Source organism: Zalophus californianus, chromosome 2, assembly GCF_009762305.2.
Source record: "Zalophus californianus isolate mZalCal1 chromosome 2, mZalCal1.pri.v2, whole genome shotgun sequence".
Taxonomy (NCBI): Eukaryota; Metazoa; Chordata; class Mammalia; order Carnivora; family Otariidae; genus Zalophus; species Zalophus californianus.
The window spans coordinates 133,754,818-133,772,574 of NC_045596.1; the positions used below are offsets into that span (position 1 = coordinate 133,754,818).

The following is a 17,757-nucleotide window of genomic DNA, read 5'->3' on the forward strand; positions in this document are numbered from 1 at the left end:
TGTGCCCGATTTGTGAGAGCATTTTGTTTTGGATAAATGTATACAAGAATGATACATACTGTTAAGTATCATAAATTGCACTTTTAGAAACATTATAATTAAGCTCCAAACTTAGATTTATAAGTAAAGGTCCAAACTCAAGAATGTGAATATAAAATATCCCCATTTTCAACCATCTGTCTTCATGAGAAGAAGGATTTCCCTCAAGTCCCCAATACCATTTGACAATTATTTACTCTATTGAGGCTGCTTTCTGTGCGTGGTTTAGATTCCTTCAGCATAAGAATGGAAAATGTGCTGACATCCCAGCTAAGTATAGTCGTGATAATCGTGGCAGCCACTCATTGGTGGCCAGGGTAAAGCATTATGTTGGAGGCTTTATACACGTTGTATTCACTATTTGCTTTGGAATATATAAGAATGCTCGCTTCAAGTTATTTTCCCTGAAGAGGGCTTCTTTTATAGAGGGGCAGGCTTGAGTACTTACTGAATCCTGTGGGCTGGTCCAAAAAATGGACTTAGGGAACAAGTTTCTAATGTATATCTAGAAATTTAGAAGACAGTCTAGTTTATAAAAAGAGAGATTATTCTGGGTGATACAGTATTTCGTTGATCTCTGGAAGGAAAAAGATGGGACCAGGTGCTCAATTAACTTTCCCAACAATAAGTTAAACTGACATCAGGTTCCTCTTTGAGGTGATGCATTGAGAATGACATGATGTGACTTAGCTGAGATTCCTGCCAAAAGCATATAACCTGAATCTACTTGTGAGAAAACATCAGATAAATCCAAATTAAGAGATGTTCTACAGAGCTGGTCTATACACTTCAAAGATGTCAGTGTTATAAAAGACCAAGACTAAGGAACTGTTCTAAATTGAAGGAGACTGAAGAGACATGAGGACTAAGTGTATAAAATCTAGATTGGATCCTGGATGAGGAGAAAACACAAAGGACATTATTGGGTCAACTAATAAAATTCAATTATGAACTATAGATAATACTGTATCAATGTTAAACTCTGTGGATCTTATCATTGTATTGCAGTTATATGAGAGAACATCTTTGTTCTTAGGAATACACCCTGAAATGTTTAGGGTTAAAGAAGAATCATGTCTGCAACTTACCCCCAAATGATTTAGAAAACTAAGTGTGTGTGTGTGTGTGTGTGTGTGTGTGTGTGTGTACACACACACATTTAGAAAGAAAGCATTAAAGCAAATAAACAACTGACTATTCTGGGTAACGAATATCATAGTTCACTTTGTACTGTTCTTACAACTCTTCTATAAATTTGAAATCATTCCAAAATGAAAAGTCTTTTAACAGATTGTTTTTTAATGTACAAAAATATCTCAATTGGATTTAGTGAATGATAGAAAGAGGCATTTGGGATCGTTTAATCTATGATTGCTCTAATCCTACACAAAATTAGTTCAGTGATGGAAAGTAACTAGCCCAAGCCTCCTCCACACACATTGCAATAAATCATTTCATTTGGACCCAGCCCAAAAATCAGACCACAGAGGAATGTTAGCAGCTGAACTGCTCCCTTTTTTTAATACAAAGTGCCCCTGGGGTCAGGACCTACCAAGGAGGACTTCCATGGGTCCCTCACAGAATGTTTCAAATAGATATAATTAATTGCTAATGAATCAGATCTCTGGTGACAGAGGGCAAGGGAGCAAGGAGACTCTCTCATGTAGGAAATAGGAATCTCTGAATTAATCCAAGCTATCCCATTCCCTTTCTATCATGGAAATTAGTCATACTCAATGCTGAAATTCTGGATGACTACAAAATGCATTTTGCTGTGGGATTACGCTAAAGAACCCTAGGAAATAGTTATTGACTCATATATATTTATACATTCTTTATTTGATTCTCATGATCACTCCAGCAAATATTTAGTACAAATCCTAATTCCCCATTTTACTTATTAGAAAACCCATATAGGGGGCACCTGGGTGGCTCACTTGGTTAAATTAAGCATCTTCCTTCGGCTCAGGTTGTGATCCCAGGGTCCTGAGATCCAGCATCTGGCTCCCCGCTCAGCCAGAAGTCTGCTTCTGCCCCTCCCCCTGCTCGTGCTCTCTCTCTCTCTCTCTCTCTCTCTCTCTCTCTCTCACCCACTCTCTCTCTCTCTCTCATAAATAATCTTGAAAAAAAACCTCATTAAACTATGGAGTGGAAAGTCAAATGCAGTTTTAAAAAAATTAAAAAATTAAAAACCCATACAGGGAAATTATGCAACCTGCTCAAGATTTCAGAGATAGTAATGGGAAACACTTGAATTTGAACTGGTATACTCTTACTCTGCTAACCAGTCTGCAAGAGTTTTGACATGGGTTATAGATTTACCTCCATTTCACACACTGAGATCTTTCTCAGCTTTTGCAAATCAAGGAGATGGCCATTTTCTCCAGGTTCGCCCATATGATAAATAGGCGGTTGTAAGGACTGACCTCTACAACCTCTTGTTTTATTCAGCTATAAAGTGGGGATAACACCCACCTACCCACGGTATGGACATTACTGTGGAAATCCAATATAAATTCCAAAATGTTCTGATAGGTTAAAAGGAGCTATAAAACTAATTATTAGTAGTCTTACTACTAAATAGCATTCTCTAATTCATGTTAAAATAATTTGTTGTTTTCTGTGATGATTCAGAAAAGGAAATGATCGTACCTCTTCCTTTATTGGCAGCTTGGGCAGCTTAGGTGATCTGGAAGCTCTTGGCAGCACTGTTGTGCTCTGCCTGACAAGGACAGCTCCTTTGGAATTTCTCTCATTGGTGTTCTCATAATTACCCATATGCCAGGCAATAAAACCACGATTGTATTTTCCTTGTATATCCATAATATCAGGTTTTGGTTGCCTGAAATTGAAACAAGTTGGTTGGTTCTCAAATTGGAAAGATCTAGAAACAAGGCCACTAGTTTTCAGATAGTTGAGACTTGCCTATTTCTCTTATGATTCGAGGTGATTTTTAGCCGTGTGGCTCAAGAAAGCTAAGGACCTGAGCCATCAGCCAGTGTTCTGAGAAGTTTCTGGACTCTGCCTACTCCACTGGATGTATAGCTGTGGAGGCTCAGGAAACTACCTCCCAGGATAGATACTCATCTAGGCACTTTGTTGGTGAATTGACCCCTGTATCGTAACTGATCCCCCTGTCCTTTAGGGCCATGCATACAAGATGCTGAAGGTGGCCCTGTTCAAGCTGAGACCTCATGTGACCTAAGAGTTCTGCAGGATATGGTCTATCCATTTTGAGATCTTAGGAGAATTCAGAAAAACACCAGCTTCATGATTCCAGACTCTGGCTTTGGACAGTATGTTAGAGGAAAGATCTAGGCTTCATTCTCTTTCCCCATTGAAATCCTTGTTTAGGTTCCAACATCCCTAAATTAGAATACTAAGTCCTGCCTTCCCATTATAAAGGGCCAGCCCTGGGCAGGGAAGCAAAAGGGATCATCTGATAGGATTTGCCATCTCATTTGGAATTATGTCGTTCTGAAGAACCTCTTGGAGCTTCTTACCCCACCATCCCTCTCCCTGAGTGCTTAGAGCCTCTTGGCCACTGCAAATTTCCCTTCCTAAAATCTGGGCTTTATGGGTTCCCAAGTTCTTTGGACCAAGATTAGTGACAGGTTCGCATTACCCTTTGCTCATTCAAGAAGATACGTGCACCTTACGAGGTGGTGGGGAGAGAGCAATAATAGGCAGACAACAAACAGGTAAGTCAAGTACTTGGGAAGTATCATGAAGAAAACTAAAGCCAGATAAGGAATAAAAAATGCCAGGCATGCTGTTTTTGTGGGGGTTGGCTGTGGAGTTGGAGGTATCACTTGAGCAGAGAGCTAGCTGGAGGGAGGGAGCCAGCAATTCTCACAGTGCCGGGGGTCGGACACTCCCTCCCACTCCCTAGAACCACAGATCCCTGCACGGGGGCGGGGAGCTGACCGTGTGGTTCTCCAGCAACCCTCCCCTGACACCCCCGTAGCCTTCAGAATCAAGTCCAGAATTCCTTAGCACAGCACACAGGGGTGTGTGCTCTTGCTGTTTGTTTTCCGCCTGTTTTCTTTTTTTTAAATGGTCTGCCCACATGGGCCTTTCTGGTCCCTCCTCCCAGATACCCACAGTGCGCTCCATTGTGCGCTCACCCGTCCCTCTGTGAGCTCTGAAGTCCTGCTTTCAGACCTTCGGCCTTCTGCTGCAACTTTTCCTTTTGCTTGTAATTCCCTCCCTCCTCCTCTCCTGACAAACGCCGCCCGAGGCTCTAAACCTCACCTTTTCTGAAAAGAGTCCTTATTCCCCGTCAGTCAGGCAGGACTTTTTCTCCTTTTTTAGCACATGGTGTTTGATTTCTTTTGTAGAAACTATTAGAACCTGCTTAAATGTCTTGTGCAGCAGTCTCTCTCCCTCCGAACTCAGTGCTCCTTAAAGAGCCCAGGATGTGTCTCGTTCATCACAGGATCCCCAGTGCTCATTACCTGGCTGGACTCACCACTGCCACTCAGCTCGTCTGTGATGGGTGGAGTAATGAGCAAGGGAGGGAGAAGATCAGAGCTGAGTTCCTCTAAAAGGTTCCTTCCCTCCCACTCCTCTCCACTTGCCTGCTTCTGCAGCCTCCTTTTTTTTTTTAAAAAAAAGATTATTTTTATTTACTTGAGATGGAGATAGAGCAAGAGATCAAGAGAGAGAACATGAGCAGGGGGCAGAGGGAGAGGGAGAAGCAGGCTCCCCGCTGAGCAGGGAGCCGGATGCGGGACTCAATCCCAGCACCCTGGGATCATAACCCAAGCTGAAGGCAGACGCTTAACCGACTGAGCCACCCAGGCTCCCCTTCTTTTTTTTTTTTTTTTTTAAAGATTTTATTTATTTGAGAGAATGAGATAGAGAGAGAGCATGAGAGGGGGGAGGGTCAGAGGGAGAAGCAGACTCCCCACCAAGCAGGGAGCCCGATGCAGGACTCGATCCCGGGACTCGATCCCGGGACTCCAGGATCATGACCTGAGCTGAAGGCAGTTGCTTAACCAACTGAGCCACCCAGGCGCCCTCCCCTTCTGCAGCCTCTTTTTCCCTCCTAACATCAGCAGTAGAGGGAGAGGGAGAAGCAGGCCTCCTGCCGAGCAGGGAGCCCAATGAGGGGCTTGATCCCAGGACCCTGGGACCATGACCTGAACCGAAGGCAGACGGTTAACGACTGAACCACCCAGGCGCCCCCAAAGAGTTTAAAAATCTTATAAAAATAATAGACCCGTCAGCTGTGGAGATTTACACACACTATATTGAACTTACAACTGAGCCACAGAAGTCAAAAGAGGTAAATCAAGGGAGCAGAAGGTTTGGCTCCGGATTGGTTTGGACCATGAATGCTAGGCCATCAGCAATGATTCAGTGTTATACAAACACACACACACACACACACACACACACACACACACACACACACCCCAAAATAAATAACAAAACCAAATGTTCTTAGTGTAGCAATCTTACTATTCTTAAGTAGGCCCCTAAAGGTCAGATTTTTTTTCATTTTGAAATAATTTCAAGCTTATAGAAAAGTAGAAGCACAGTACAACAGCTTTTTTTCCTGAACAATTTGAAAGTACATGATTGACATGATACCCATCATCCCCAAATACTTGAGTGTGTTAATTCCTACAAATAAGAACATTCTACATAACCTCAATATAACTATCAAAATCGGAGAAAATCAGCACAAGCAATAAAAGCAAAAACAAGCAAGTGGAACTACACCAAACCGAAAAACTTCTACACAACAAAAGAAACCATCAACAAAGTAAAAAGACAACCTACAGAATGGGAAGATTTATCTGCAGACCATATATCTGCTAAGGTGTTAATATCCCAAATATATAATTCATAAACTCAATAGCAAACAACAACAAATAATAATCCAATTTAAAAATGTGCGAAGGACCTGAATAGACGTTTTCCCAAAGATAGGCAATCGGCCAACAGGCACATGGGAAGATGCTCAACATTACTAATCATTAGGGAAATGTAAATTAAAGCCACAATGAGATATCACCTCATGTCCTGTTAGAATGGCCACCATCAAAAAGACAATGGATAATAAATATTGGTGAGGATGTGGAGAAAAGGGAACCCTTGTGCACTGTTGGTGGGAATGTGATTTGGGACAGCCACTATGGAAAAGAGTATGAAAGTTCATCAAAAAATTAAAAATAGAACCACCATATGGTCCAGCAATTCCACTCTGGGAGTATATCCAAAGGAAACAAAAACACTAACTCAGGAAGATATCTGCTCTCCCATCTTCACAGCAGCATTATTTGCAGTAGCCAAGACATGGAAACAACCTCAATGTCCCTCGGTGGATGAAGGAATAAAGAAGTTGTGGTATTACAATGGAATATTCTTCAGCCATAAAAAATAAGGAAATCCTACCATTTGTGACAACACAGAGGGACCTTGAAAGCATTACGCTAGGTGAAATAAGTCAGACAGAGAAAGACAAATAATGTTTGAACTCACTTATATGGGGAATTTAAAAACAAAACCCACCAAACTCATAGAAAAAAAAAAAAAGAAATCAGACTGGTAAGCAGAGGTGGGAGTTGGGGGAGGGGGGGAAGGGAAATTGGAGGAAAGCACTCAAAAGGTAGAAGCTTCCAAGCATAAGATATAGAAGGACCAGCATGTCGTGTGCAACCTGATGATTACAGCTAACACAGCGGTGTGATGTCTAGGAAAGCTGTTAAGAGAGTAAATCCTAAGAGTTCTCCTTACAAAGGAATTTAGTTTTTTTGTATCCACATGAGATGATGGATTTTAACTAAACCTACTTGGTAATCATTTCACAATATATGTAAATTGAACTATCATGCCCTACATCTTGAACTTATGCAGGGACGTATGTCAGTAATTATTCCCCAATAAAATCTTCAGGGAAAAGCAGAGGAAATCAGAAAATTAACACGTCTGTCAGACCCCATTCCAGTTTCCCAATAATGTCTGTTTGCAAAAGGATCCATTTAAGAACTACACATTGCATTTAGTTTTCTCATCTCTTTTAGTCTCCTTAAATCTGGAACACTTTCCCAATCTTCCTGCGACTCTCACACAGCCTTGATACTTTGGGAGAACACAGGCCAGTTATTCTGGAGATGTCCCTCAATTTGGGTTATCTTATGTTTTCTCTTGATTAGATTCAGGCCATGCATCCTCAGGTAGGAATAACACAGGATGGCGATGGTGTGACTTGTCCCATTACTGGAGAGGTTCACTAAGGTCACTTGATAGAAGTCGTATCTGCCAGGCTTCTCCTTTGTAAAATTACTTTTCCCTTTCATTATTAGTATTTCGTGAGAAAATACTTTGAATTTATGTAAAAATTTCATCCCATGTCAAATGTTTAATTAATTAATTAACATCAGTATGGACTCAGGATTTCCTCTTTTGTGCAATGGGCTATAATCCATTCATAACATTCATTTTGATGCTCAGATCGTCCCAGATTTGGCTTAGAGGGAGCTCTTTCAGTTTCACTTCTGTGTCCTTTTGACTGCCCCCATCATTCTTTGGGCACTTCCTTACTTTTTAGCACAAAAAGATGTTCCAGGTTCATCTTTCCCTTCCCCATCCCTGGAATAATCCATTTTGTGAAGGAACTCTGTTTCCTGTTAGTGGAAAATGATAATTAGAAACCAAGACCCAGGTGCTGGGCATTCCTCTTAGCATTGAGGTGTCACTGTCACACAACCTTTTCAGACAATATTACCCAGGGTTCATTAGGGTGTTTGTGCTAGTTTTCTCCCTTTCCATATTTGTAACTCTCCTCTCTTACAGCGGGAAACCTGATTCCCATTCTCTTTATGTATTTACTTATTTGATCAGTCGTCCTGTCAATAACCAATGTCTCACTGCTACCACCACCCCCGTCCACTTTGTGCATGTTTTCCTCACCCCATTTGGGATCCAACACCCCAGCCCAGGATGACCTCTTGCAGTCTTTCTCACCCTACTCTGAACTACCACAGTTTGTCTCATCATTTTTTGTTAAAAAATTAACAGTTCAAATAATATAGTGTGTCAATTCTGGAAATGAGACTTATTTCCCCTCCCTAGGGCTTGTTGTTGTTGCTATTTATTGTTTTTGGTGGTTGTTTAATGACTTGCCCGGACTAATTGTCTAAATTTTGTCATGTGTGCCTCCTGAATTTTCTGCTTGGTTAGCTTAGTGGTCAGCTAATGATTGGATAGAAATTCCTTTAAATGTCTCAAATTAATATGTCTTCTGGCCTTTGTGTGTGCTGAGGCATACCTTCAATGCTTTGGCAGGCAGCTTACAACTCCCCCTTAGCCTTCATTTCCTGCTTGCATAGAGCTTCAAGATTAGCCAAAGGTGAGAGATTAGGACCTTCTCAGGTTTTTCCTGAGCGTGTGCACAGCACTGCACACATTCATAGCCTTCTAGATTTCTAGGAATATGTTGGAGCCTTTCAAAATCCCCTATGGCAATAAAATTAAAAAAAAAATCCCCTATGGACATCTCATTTCTCAGTTTTTCATTTTAAGATTTTTAATCTGCTTCTCTTTGCCCCAGCTGGTGGTGTCCCCTCAGGCAGCTGTGGTATTAAATAGTTGCTGCTGATGATTTTTGATGTCTGCCCATGAGATAGAGCTGTTCACACCGAATCAGGCCAAATAATGACAAGACCTAAGAATGGAGCTTTTCTGGGATTTTCAAGATGGATCAAATATGACATTTCTCTGAGCATGAGTCTTTTCAAGGAGCTTCAAACCCATGTTTCCCCTCCAGTGCCTAATAGGCTGCTAGTTTTCACAGCTACTATGGTTGTGAGGCTATTGGTTTTCTCAAGGCAACCATGGAGCTGGGAAGGGATGACGGGAATAGAGCAATTTATTTTTTGTATTTTTTATCAAGGTTTTAATTTTATTTCAAGTATAGTTAACGTACAGTGTTCTCTTAGTTTCAGGTGTACAGAATAGTGATTCAACGATTGTATGCATTACTCAGTGCCCATCATAAGTATACTTTTTAATCCCCATCCCCTATTTCACCCACTTCCCCTCTGGTAACCATCAGTTTGTGCTCTATAGTTAAGAGTCTGTTTCTTGGTTTGTCTCTGGGGAATAGAGCAATTTAAATTTAAAATGCCCAAAGATCATTGTTCTTTCTGAGATTCAGTGATTTTTCTTAAATAAATACTTCATGGGTTATTGGAAGCATTTGTTTATTAACTTCCAGTGCTTTGAAAAAAAGTAATTTTGACAATTTTTGCCACTGCTGTTATTTCTTCTTGGAGGAGCAGATTTTTAGAGGTCCTTACTGCACCATTCCTAAAGTGCCGCCTAAACTAAGTCATTTTAAAGTGTAATGGAGACTCGCTATTTTAGGAGAAATTGCCTGTGTCTTCTGTTTCCATTTCTTCATTTGCACCTCCTCCATACGCTGCATGCTGCTTTGTGTTGCCATTACTTCATTGTGATGATTCTTACCTCAGCTAACAGCAACCTCCTTTCCACCTCCCAGATCAAATCATCTCTTTTCAGACTTTCTAGTATGACTTCCCAGAAGCATTTGCAATTGTTGACATTATCCACTTCCCACCTTTCACTTGGGCTTCTAGAGCTCTTCTCTTTGTGTCTCTCTTCTTATATTACTTCATCTACATTTCTTTTAGAAGAATCTCTCATTCTTGGGCGCCTGGGTGGCTCAGTCGTTAAGCGTCTGCCTTCGGCTGAGGTCATGATTCCAGGGTCCTGGGATCGAGTCCCACATCGGGCTCCTTGCTCAGCGGGAAGCCTGCTTCTCCCTCTCCCACTCCCCCTGCTTGTGTTCCTGCTCTCGCTGTGTCTCTCTCTGTCAAATAAATAAATAAAATCTTAAAAAAAAAAAAAGAAGAAGAATCTCTCATTCTTTTTTGCTCCTTTATCATTGGTATTCTCCCAGAATTCCATCCTTGAGTCTCATCTCTTGGTATACTACCTCCCATCTCAAAACTAGGAAATGACATTTACATCCAGTGACCCAGCCAACATCAATATACTGATGTTTAAAATTTCTACTTACCTGTATAACTTAAACAGAAATTCCAAGCTCCTTTCTGATAATAGTACCAGGATATCTCATGGTTAGTAATAATTTCTAGTATTCATTAAGATATATGAGCTTCTAGACACTATGCTAATCGCTTGATATGTATTACCTCTAATCTTCATAATAATCCCATATGGTAGATATCATTTTCTGCTCTTTACATCTGAGGTTAGATTGATTAAGTAATTTATCCAAGATCAAACAGTTAAAAAGCAGTAGAGCTGGGACTTGAACTCAGAGTTGTCAGGTTCTAAACTTGTGCCATCTCATCTGTAAAATGGGGATACTATTATAATACTACTCTTTATGAGAGTTAAATGAATTAATACTTATAAAGCACTTAAAATAGTATCTGGGCCCATTGTAAAAATTCAGTAAAGTGTTGGCCATTTATTGCTTCTCAGCTTATCTCCCCATCTCCCTATTTCCTATCCTCCCTCAAATACCCTCTCCTTCCTGTATTCCTGTTTTGGTCAATGACTTAACCAAATACCCAGCCACCCGGAAGAGACCATCAGAATTGCCTTTGACTTTTCCATTTCCTCCATTCCTCCACATTTAATTGGTTGCCAAGTGTCACTGAGTCTTTCTCTAAACCATCTCACCATCCCCAGCTCTATTAATTCCGGCTCCCTTCATTGTGATGATGACAGTATCACTTAACTGGTCTTCCTTCCTTCCAGCTCCCCTTTCTCTGCTCTATCCATTCAGCAAACAGTTTTTGACACCCCTTATGTGCCAGGTATCCTTTCTAACACACAGATTTGATTATATCACTTCCTTACTTAAAAACATAAAAACAACAGTTTGTTGCCTGCAGAATTAAGCACAAAATCTTTAGTATGGAATTTGAAACCCTACACAATCTGGCCCCTGCGCTGCCATTCCAGTCTTGCCTCGCACCACACTCCGAAACCAGTACCCTGTTTTAGCTACACCAGACTCCCGGTCGTTTCCTCAGCACGTCAGGAGGGTTCACGCCTCCATGCCTTTGCTTATGCGATTGGATTTCCTTGCCTCCCTCCACTTGTGTGCCCTCCTTTGCATTTCCCACGCAGCCTTCATAATGCAGCTCGTGTGACCTCTCCTACAAAGCATTCCTGAATAGCTGCCTGACTTTCCACAGTGGGCCACGGTCATGCCCTTCTTTGTTCCCCGTATGACTACTACTACGTTGTTCATACCTATTATACTTGGAGCCATCATGGTGACTCTCAGTAAATCTGTAAGGAAGGGAAGGAACTGTTTCTGACTTTCTGTGTGTTTTCAATGTCTAGCAGAGATCCTGACACAGAACATGTTTCAGTCAATTTTGCTTGCTTCTATCGAGATATATATATATATATATATATATATATATATATATAAATGCTTTGTCGCCATCTCCAGTGAGAGGGTCTGTGACGGCACATGATAGCGGGTTTGGCGTGAGGTGGAATTGATCTTAAATTCATACTCTCCCTGTTGCTGTTTGAATGTTTTAAACCGTGAGCGTGTATTATTTTTATAATAAAACATGTCTGAGTTTTCCTTAAAAATTGTTGGTTGTTTGGAAAATGACCAAAATTGCCCTCGCAGCCTGGGAAGCAGAGAAATGGGCTGAGAAAATAAAACGGACTTCAGCGCTAAGTTAGGACGTGACTGGCTGGGCCTCGCTTATGTAACTGTCTAAAACGGATGGGACAAACAACTCTCATTTAGAGACTTCTGCCAGAGAAAATACTCTGGAGAGCTGAGGACAGGGCTCTGCTAGGGGTGGGGCTCCATTTGGTCTTCGGGGTTCCCGCCTTTTTGTGACTAGAGCTGGACCGGTAGGAGACTCTGGGGCAGCCACTTTGATTCATGACCAAACAAGTCAATGAATTCTCAGTATGTTGGCAAAATAACCAGCCTGAATTAATATATTTACTTAAACGGATCAAAGTAGCTGGTTTTTCTGGAGATTGACCACCCAGCATCAGTCTTGCCCAGGAGCGAAGCTTTTTCCACTATTTGGACATCTTTTCGATTCCCTCTGGTTGGCTAAAAATAGTGCTAGTAAGTGGTAAAATTACGGTCTTCTGGATTCCACAGTTAAGGAAACAAATACTAACTGTTTAGGTTCCAGTGAGTCAGTCTGGTCGCCTAATATAGGCCCAGAAAACAGTTATTCGTCTTGAGTTTCAAATAGAGAAATATGTGGAAACTTCCCTTGAGGGCCTCAGTATTTTCTGTGCAGTGTCACAAAGGGATGGAATGGTGCCTCTCTAGCCTGTGAGGAGACTGGTGCTGTGTCTGGTCAGCATATATGGTGACTGAAAAGCACGACGACCTATTTTCTCAGCATGCTAATTACCTTAAATGCTTGCTTTCTCACAGGGTCATTGATTTCTGCTCTTTCCATTTCCAGAAGTACTCAAAAGCCGTTGATGGCACATGGAAATTTTTGAGAAACACATTTAGAAACCATTTGGCAGGATCTCTGCTTTCTGGAAGAACAGGCCTTCTCTCCCTGTTATTTTCTCTTTGGAACATTTGCAAGAAAATAAGACCCCTGTTTTTGAAAGATCTTTCTGAATTTATGGTGTCGTCTACACCTAAAGTCAGAATCTGCCAAGGAATTGCCATTAGAGCTTTAAAGATGTTTTTAATTGTATTTTTCCTTTTCTGAATTGGCCTTCTACATAGATGGAGTGGGTGTTCCTGCTGACATAGGCAGCCACATATGTCGTGTGATTTCAGAGACACCAGCTGCCTGAGAAAATAATCCCTTCGACCCTCCTTTGCTGTTTCCTTTTATTCCACAACGAGGGACCAGGCTTTCAGTGCACACGGTCGGGGAGAGGCACTGTAAAGCATTTTACCTGGCTCTTCTAGAATGTATCTAGAAGAGGCAGTACCACGAAGGAGGAACTGAGGAAATTGGGGTGCCACAGGTTAGATTTAGTCATATCCTCATCTAGTTGAGCCCAGCCTTATTTCTTACACATTGATCTTCCTTCTCTTCCTGCCCCTATAGAATCATGCGCAATGATGTTGTGTCTTGTTTCCAAAAGACCTAATCTTAATCCTCCAGGTTAACACATATTTGATCCTAGATCAACAGCTGTCATAGAGCTGATTAAAAACATGACATTTTCTGGGTATTTCATATTTGAACAGACAAAATGAGTGTGCAATTATATTTAGCAATTATTAATAGAGAAAAACTTAATGCTAGTAGAATTTATCTTAGGTTAGTTGTTGCCCAAGAGATTCTTACTGAGTGGAAAGAAAAAGAGGCTTATGAAAGAAGCTAATTTTTAGTAATTCATATCCAAAGGAGCTTATAGAGATTTATCTGGAAGGCATATGTCATGTTTACTTGTTTAATGTGTTCTGTCTTCAGGATACTAGGAAAACTGAGGTGCTACCTCTAAGTTGTAACTTAATCTATTTAAGATAAATGTCCAAAGTAATATTCAACTGAATGATTAGGACAATTTGTGGTAATATATAGCATCGAAGATCCAGAGCTATCTATCTGCTGATCCTGTCTTTAGACAACTAGAGTCTTAGCTAGAGTTTATTGACCAAATACCTAGTATGTATTTGGCAATGTAGCAGGTCCTCTGGGAGGCCATACAGAAAGCTGACAGTCTATGTAAAATGGACACATGGCAAAAGGACATTATATAAATAAATAATTGCTTATTTACTGCTGTACCTATGAGTGAGTGAAATGGTTACTAAGAGGTTATTTGATTACAATCAACTTCATGATGAAGTTAATCATTCATCATGAAATGTAGAAGATAAATTTTTATATTTGTTTGAATCTTTCATTCTTGTTTAATAGTTCCCTTCTTTCCAAAATAGCAAAAATGCCTACGATCAGTTTTATGTCATTAACAATTCAAAACCAAACTTATTAAATGGGTCAGCGTATCTATGGGCACAAACTCTTTTGCAAAAGTAGGTAGGATTATTTAAATTTATAAACAAAATATGTGTAATTCACATTAGTATGGAACATATACTGTCTCAAGGATAAAAATGAAATTGCTTCTCAAAGGAGTATTTGGGAAAACACAAGAGAAGTCTTCCACCAGTGTATTTCAAACATAAGAATATTGCTTAACAGCTATTTTTAAAAGACTGAAAGCGATCGCTAGCTGTAAGAATATTTTTCTTTTCAGTAGAAAAAGCCCACTCTCAGACTTTCTTCTAGGAGAGCATCAAAGCCTTGTGCAGTTCTGTAAAAGTACACACACCATATGCTTCAGGCCTCAGATTGCGATTGTTTTGGTTTGATTTATTGTTTTATTTCATAGGAAACACAACCACTTTATTCAAAAGGCTTGTCAAATATTCTACCGCTATGTTGCAGTAGAGAATTAATTGAAACAAGAACGATTTTGCATTACTCTAAATGAACACTTTTTCATGACTTTGCCAGATTGTCTTCTCCGAGCTCCAGAATGTGAAAAATGCTGTCCTTGCCACAGTGATGTCACCAGCACGTGGCTGGTTGCCCTTATGGGTGCCAGCTCGGCTTCCCGTTCCACGGGTTATGCAATCGAAATCAAACATGTTGTCTTCTTGTGCAGAAAAACGTCCTCCAAAAGGTTCCTGTTGCCAAGAGTGTGTCCACAATGTAGAAATACACAGAGGTGTTTATTGACTCTCATTCCGCATTTTCAAATGATTTATATGAAGTGACTATTTCTCGTGCACATGGCCTCGGAGGCAGCTGTCCAGAATCTTACCAGAAATGCAGCATATTGGATTGATGGGGGTCACCTATCAGGAATGTTAAATATAATTCCTAGTGTTGCTAGAGATATGGGAGATTCTATATAAGACATTCAGGAAGTTCTGCCAATTTCAGCAGCTAAGGACTTCTGAAATACCAAGTCCAAGGCTTCTCTTCATGCTGGTGCTTCCTGGGCATCACTTAACTTATTTGTGGGAGGATCAGAGAAGGACAAGGGGAAGAAAGGAGAGCAACATTTATTTCAGCTGCATGGCAGCAATCCCGGTGAAGGTTAGTTGGGAGACTAACAGTATTGACTCAACTTCATTTTGGACAAGTCTTATCTATCCAGATGGTGAAACGTGACCTTCATTAACTAAAGATAAAGTTGATACAATTTCTTTTTAGTTACTTTGGAGATTTGAATATTATACACAAAAGTAGACAAAATAATTTAAAGATCCCTAGGTACCCATCACCCAACTTCAAACACTTTCAATTGACAGCCAATCTTATTTTATTTCTATCCTACTTGCTAATCTTCCCCCACCAAGACATCATATCTTATAGGTATGGCTCTCAAAAATTTAAAAACTCTTTTTCTTTAGTATAATCACAATGCATTATTTCTCCAAAAAATTTAACAATTTCACCATATATTCAGCATTCAAAATTTTAGTTGCCTCATAAACGTTGATAGTTAGAAACAGAATCCAAATAAGCTTCACACCTCGCAATCGGTTGATAAATCTTTTGAGTTTCTTTTCATTCGTAGGTTCTGTTTCATCTCTTTGCCCCTCCTCCTTCCTGTCCCCTCCCCTCAGCTTCCTCTTCTCTTTCCTTCTCTTTCTCGCTATTTATTTGTCGAAGAGACTGGGGCCCCTTGTCCTATAAAACTTCCCACAATACATTTTTCTGACATCTCCATGATGTCCTTTAACATTTCCTGCTACCATCTTATTTCCTATACATTGTTAGTTGGATTTAAGTTAGCTTGGATCAAGTTAGCTTGATCTAAGTGAGGTTGAGTTTTGGGGCAAGACTGCTGTATTAGTTTGCTAAGGTTTCCATAACAAAATGCCACAGCCTGGGTGACTAAAACAATAGAAATATATTTTCTCACTATTCTGGAGGTTAGAAGTCCAAGATCAAGGTGTCAGCAGAGTTGGTTTCTTCTGAGGCCTCTCTCCTTGGCTTGTAGATGGTCCATCATCTGCCTGTGTCTTCACGTGATCATCCGTGTGTGTGTGTGTGTGTGTGTGTGTGTGTGTGTGTGTGTGTGTGTTTTCAAATCTCCTCTTATAATGACATCAGTCATATTGGATTAGGGCCTAACCTAATGACCTTGTTTTAATTTAATTACCTCTTTGAAGACCTTACCTCCAAATACAGTCACAAACACGGTACAGAGGACTAGGGGACTAGGTACTAGGACTTCAACACATGAATTTGAGGGGGGTGCACAGTTCAGCCCATAATAACTTTCTGGGTGGTGGTATGCTCTTCCATCAAGAGGTACATAATATCTAATCATTTCTCTTTTGAGGTTTCGGTAGCCATTGATGATGAGTCCCTAGATTCATTAATTTAATAGTGTTTGCAAAGAGGTGATGCCCTAATTCTGTTGCTCTTTCTTTATTAGCTAGATTACAATGATTTTTAAAAAGTCATCTCATCTTCTGTTTGGTTTGCAGTGGTACAGTTAATATTAGAAAGGCAGGATTAATAGTTGATTCTTTCCTTGTATTTACCCATTTTTAAAATAATAGTTGATTTATCAGAATCCTCCAATGTGGCCAGTTTGTTATGGTTTTTGAAGTAGCCATTATGAGTTCATAAATGTTCACGTATATGTATATGTATGTATGATGTGTATTACTCCATTGTGGTTATTACCCTTTTCTTTCAGTTGTCCTATTTTTGGCTGATGGGATTCTCTTCAAGTTTGGCTCCTAGGTCCCTTCGACAGGACTGTAGCAGTTTTGGATAGCTTCTTCATCTGGTATGGCATGATGTACTATAGTCGTGTTTCCCATTTCCTTTGCCAGATCCAGAATCAACCATTTCTCCAAAAGCGCCAATTTCTTTTAGTGGAAAAGTTATTTGAAGAGTAGAATCTGAGGGTACCTGTCTGGCTCAGTCGGTAGAGCATGCAATTCTTGATCTTAGCATCGTGAGTTCAAGCCCCACGTTGGGTATAAAGCTTACTTAAAGATAGATAGATAGATAGATAGATAGATAGATAGATAGATAGATAGATAAATAGATGATAGATAGATGATAGATAGATGGATAAAAAGTAGAATCTGAGTAGTAGAGGAGCTCATAGCTACTGAGTTGGTTCCTATGTCTAGGCCTTCAGAGTGATAGAACGATGAAAAAATATATGTAAACACCTACAATCATACATATATGTACACATATATCTTCCAGTCACATTCAGGATTGTTTTCCAACTCTTTTATCTTAACATCTGTATTTCCTTTCTCCTACTCCGGGAATCCTGGTACTCAACCAAACCAGGAACACTTGAATAAGAACATCATATTCTTGCTCATTTGCTTTATCCTACAGTACACCCACAACAGAGTCAGAGTAACACCACTAACACTTCCACCAAGCTTTTTGCAGTTCTTTTTGTTCTTGGAGTATACCCCACCAGAGATTTGTACTCAAATGACTGTGCTTTAAAGTCCCTTGGAATATTTCCTCTCTGTAGATTAGCTGGGTACACATCTCGTTTTTTTTCTTAATTTTAAATTAAATTTATTTTATAAATGAAAGATAAGCTATAAGGTAAGATACATATTTACCTGTAAGATATGCACATGGTTCCAAAGTCAAACCAAGTATTGTTTTCCTAGTCTTGTTACCATACGCATGTAACCTCCAACAAAAAGGGTTGGATGGTGTCATGGTAGAT

General features: G+C 40.1%; 1 protein-coding gene across 13 annotated transcripts in view; it reads right to left on the reverse strand.

The window, feature by feature from the left end:
* C2H4orf45 (chromosome 2 C4orf45 homolog) overlaps nt 1-17,757 on the reverse strand; it is a 108,684-nt gene that overhangs the window by 12,941 nt on the left and 77,986 nt on the right. For all 13 annotated transcript variants that reach the window (XM_027597760.1, XM_027597755.1, XM_027597756.1 and 10 more), the window contains one exon: nt 2,692-2,881. In XM_027597760.1, the coding sequence (XP_027453561.1) occupies nt 2,692-2,881 (190 nt within the window). The remainder of the gene's footprint in view (nt 1-2,691; nt 2,882-17,757) is intronic.